The 3,991-nt window shown below is 55.9% G+C and overlaps 1 protein-coding gene across 2 annotated transcripts in view; it reads right to left on the bottom strand.

Moving 5' to 3' along the window:
• Exoc3l2 (exocyst complex component 3 like 2) overlaps window positions 1-3,991 on the bottom strand; it is a 13,880-nt gene that overhangs the window by 4,343 nt on the left and 5,546 nt on the right. For both annotated transcript variants that reach the window (XM_023704614.1, XM_004644313.2), the window contains exons 6-8: window positions 3,796-3,931; window positions 1,209-1,331; window positions 719-874 (exon numbers count right to left, since the gene is read on the bottom strand). In XM_023704614.1, coding sequence (XP_023560382.1) covers window positions 719-874; window positions 1,209-1,331; window positions 3,796-3,931 — 415 coding nt within the window. The remainder of the gene's footprint in view (window positions 1-718; window positions 875-1,208; window positions 1,332-3,795; window positions 3,932-3,991) is intronic.

The raw sequence follows: 3,991 nt of genomic DNA, 5'->3' as shown, positions 1-3,991 counted from the left end.
CAGCCTCTTCAGGTATTTGAAGGAAAATCTATAATACATTCCTCCTTCTGCAGATAACTGGGGCTGTATGACCTAAGCTGGAAACCTATTGTGAGGTTACAGAATATGTTGCCATTCTGGGGAAACTGGGTAGAGCTTATCGCTGCCCACCCTGTGGTAGAACGGCACGCAAATCCATGGCTGGCTCAGAAAGTTTCCAAAACAAAAAGCATTTCAAGGACTCCAGGGGAACGTGGAACAGCGGCACAGTGAGGTCCTTCCAGCCCCACTGGCTGCAACTGAGCAGAAAGGAGACTGATCTGTCTCCAGTTCTTGGATTGGGATCCTGAGTGACTGTAGCATTTTGGGAGGTGGAGGGTATTGGTGATTGAACCCAGGTCTTTGCACCGAGCTCCAGCTCCAGCCTAGGCTTGAAGTTTCCATCCTCCTGTCTCTGCCTCCCAGAGTGCTGAGATTCCAGGCTTGTGCCACCACACCCAGCTGCACTTAGTTTTGGTTATGCTAAGAACAGGTAGTGTCTATCGTGCCAGCCCGGCAGGGAAACACCCAGAAACGCAAATGGTGGAATCCCTCGAGCCCCATAATCTTATTAGGGGGGCCTGAATAAAGCTCCGGACAGGCGCTTTTCTGGAGAGGAAGCAGGATTTCTCGAGCCAAGGATGAATCAGAGGGTCCTGGGCTGCTGTCCCTCAAAGCCTTACGACCCAGCCGCACTCACCAGCCGCCGGAACAGCCGCTGCAGCTGCGCCGCATCCTCGCGGAGCCTCCCGGCCGCACGGGTGCGGGTCCGCGCTGAGCGGCAGCGCAGACGCCCGCGGAGCAGCGGCCGCACGTACTCTACCAGCGCTCGCCGGTGCAGCTCGGCCACCAGTGCCTGGGGACGCCGGAGGGACAGGGAGGTGAGCGCTTCGGCGCCCACCACTGGCCCCACCAGGCCTCGGGGGAGCCCTCTTTCGTTCCCCACCGCCAACCTTCAAGCCCAAGGAGCCTCTGGACTTCCACGGGTGATCGTGCCCAACCAGTGTCGCCCAGAATCTGCCCGAAGATTCCTCCCCGTAGCCCTCAAAGGGTGCTCCGTTCTAGCCTCCCACACGGACCCCAGCCGGGCTCTGTTCCCAGTTCCCAGGGGCGCACCCCTCTTCCCCACAGATCCACACGCCAAGTGCAGGGGTTCTGAGGGAGCCGCCGCGGCGCGCGCCCCACCGCACCTGGTAAGGTTCGTCTTGCATCCTACGCAGCGCCAGCGCCTGCGCGCCCAGGGTGCCCACGATGCCGTCCAGCGCCTCCGGGCTGCTCAGCCACTTCCGGCGCATCAGCTTGTTGAAGTGCGGCTGCAGGGACAGCCGGACTGTGAGTGGATCACAGTCTCCTGGCTTTGCTCTTCTCTCAGGAGAGTTTCCAAGCCCTGCTGCGGTCGCCCCAGGGCTGGGTAGTGCTCAGGGACACACTAGGAGGGTCCTCCCCTGCCCTGCCCTGCCCTGCCCTGCTGGGACTCGAAGCTGGCGCAGAGGGAGGGACAGATGAGGCCCAGATGTTAAAATCCAGAGCTGGCTGGACTGGCACTTTGGAGTGGGCAAAGAGGAGAACGATACCACTGTGCACAGAATCTATGGGGGACACTAAGCTGATACCCCAGTGATAGTCACTGCTAGCCCAGTGACTGGGGAATGAGGAGGGCTCCCATTTCAGACAGGTGCCTGGATATGAGGACCAGGAAAAGGGTCACAGAGGGCGGGGCAGGACCACCTGCATAATCCTCCCATTTTGCTAAAGCAAAATGAAAGCATGGGGACCACGTGGAGAGATTATCAAAATCTTAAAGACAGCAACTGCAGAGAGTTAACCAAGCCTGAGCCTTTTCAAGTGTGTGTTAGGGGGACAGTGTGTCTGGAAGTCCAGGAGGGTAGCTCAGTATGGACCCACCAGACACAGGCCATGCGGGTCCCCATCTCACCCGACTCCAGGACCCCCTTCCCACATTTGTCCAGTGACTTCTCAGAATTTCCCAAACATGGAGCTTTTGTAAAACAAACAAATCTAAAACACCTGAGCACAAAGTAGCCCGCAAGACGGCGCGCCTTCTGCAAACCCCCACTGCACCTGACGGCCCCACACCTGCCTGCGCATGCGTATAGCCCCTCAAACCCGCACCTCCCACTCAGCGGGCTCTGCTCTCCAGTGTGTCTCTGATGTTCCTCTCTCTCTGTCCCAGCCATGTCTCCCAGCCATGTCTCCCCTCCTCCTCCCCTTTCCCCCTGACTCACCTTATTTTCTCTGTCTTCCTGTCTCTCTCCCCCTCTCTGAAAACATGTAGAGTGGTTCATAGAGTACGATTCTAGACTCAGCCGGGGAGACCCTGCCCTGCTCAATCCCAGTCTCAGCTAAAAAGAGCCCATAGTAAAGCCGTCTTTCAAGAGCGTGGTGAGAATTAAGTGAGTTGAGGTTCTGCTAGCTTAGTGACCGGCACAGAGGACACAGAATTTGCTGTTACTGCGGTCTGTATCTGATGACATCAAGGAATCATTGTTCCCTCTATTAGGTATAAAATGACACTGTTAAATGTCACAGCCTGCAACCCTGGCATTTAGGGGAGGCCAAGGCAGGATCACAAGTTTGATGCCCACTTGGGCTGCATAATGAGTTCAAGGCTGGCCTGAATTGTAGTGAGATCCCCCGCAATGATATAGTTGGTTATATCTGCTTTTAAAAGAAGATTTCTTGTCTTTTGGAAATAGAGGCTGACAGAATTCGGCGTGGAGGCATGGCCCCGTGGTACCCAGGCTTCCTTCAAGTCAGAGGCCTTGGGTTCCATCCCCAGAGCCACACAAGAGGCAAACAATTGAGGAGGTGGGGGAGGGGGTGAAACAATATTGGTGAGACATGACATTTGCTGAACTGAGTCATGAATGATGGGGGTCTTTCTATCATTCTGGCTGCTTGGGATTAGGTATGCTTGAAGTTTCCCATAATGAAAAGTAATTTTAGAAAACTTCTACCAACGCTTGCACTTGAGCTAACATTCCAGTGGGAGGGCCCAGATTTAAAGATAATAATAAAAGCTGAGGATACAGCTCAGTGGTAGAGCATTCTCCTAGCAGGTCCCAGGCCTCAGGCTCTGTGACTAGTGCACAATAAGTACATGAGGATGTAGGCAGCAGATGACAGCAAGTGCCACAAACAGCTAAAAGTCAGAAGGAGAGGCCTCGGGCCTCACTGTTGCGCAGGCTGAGCCTCAGCTGGGCTCAAGCGATCCTTCTGCTTCAGCCTCCCGAGTAGCTGGGACTACAGGTGATTTGTGAAGTGGGATGACCAGGGATGGTTTCATTCAGAAGGTGACATCTCAGTCAAGATTAGAAAGACCTGAGACAAGGACCTGTGGGGTATTTGGCGGTGGGAGAGCGGTCAGAGGATGGCAAGTGCAAAGGCCTGGGGGCTGCAGGGACTTGAGTGTGTGTACAGGAGGCCAAAGGTTAGGGGGTCGGAGCAGGTGTGCAGGACCACAAGAGCCAAGACCAAGATTCTGGCTTTTGTTTGGAGCATTCAGAATAGGGGAAGGGAATCCTGGGTATAGATTTTGGGGGGCCTCACAGGGAAGGGTTCCACTCAAGCCCCTGCCTGCTGGTGGTTTTCATCCTCCTGTTGGCCACTTCTACCTCCTTCCTTCCTGTACCCACTCGCAACCCTGTCACCCCCACTGAGCCTGTTTCCCAAACACTGAGTCCTGGGCTGAGGAGAATGCAAGGTGGGGTGCTCCCTCCCTGTCTGGACACAGCCCCAGCCCAGTCCCTGCCTCACCTGTAGCTCCTGGAACAGCAGGTCAGCCAGGACTCGGTGGCATAGTCGGGTCACGCGGTCCAGAGCACTGGCCGAGGCTTCCCGGGCAGGCTCACTTTCAGGGGGCCCCACCCTGGCCAGGCGCTCGGCCAGAGCTCTGTGGAGGATCAAAGCAGAGTCAAAAGTCAAGGAGCCCAAATGTCTCAGCCCAACCACC

The sequence above is a fragment of the Octodon degus genome, unplaced genomic scaffold, assembly GCF_000260255.1.
Source record: "Octodon degus isolate 3935 unplaced genomic scaffold, OctDeg1.0 scaffold00197, whole genome shotgun sequence".
Taxonomy (NCBI): domain Eukaryota; kingdom Metazoa; phylum Chordata; class Mammalia; order Rodentia; family Octodontidae; genus Octodon; species Octodon degus.
Note: the sequence above shows the minus strand (reverse complement) of the source record. Positions and strands in the feature narration are given on the sequence as shown.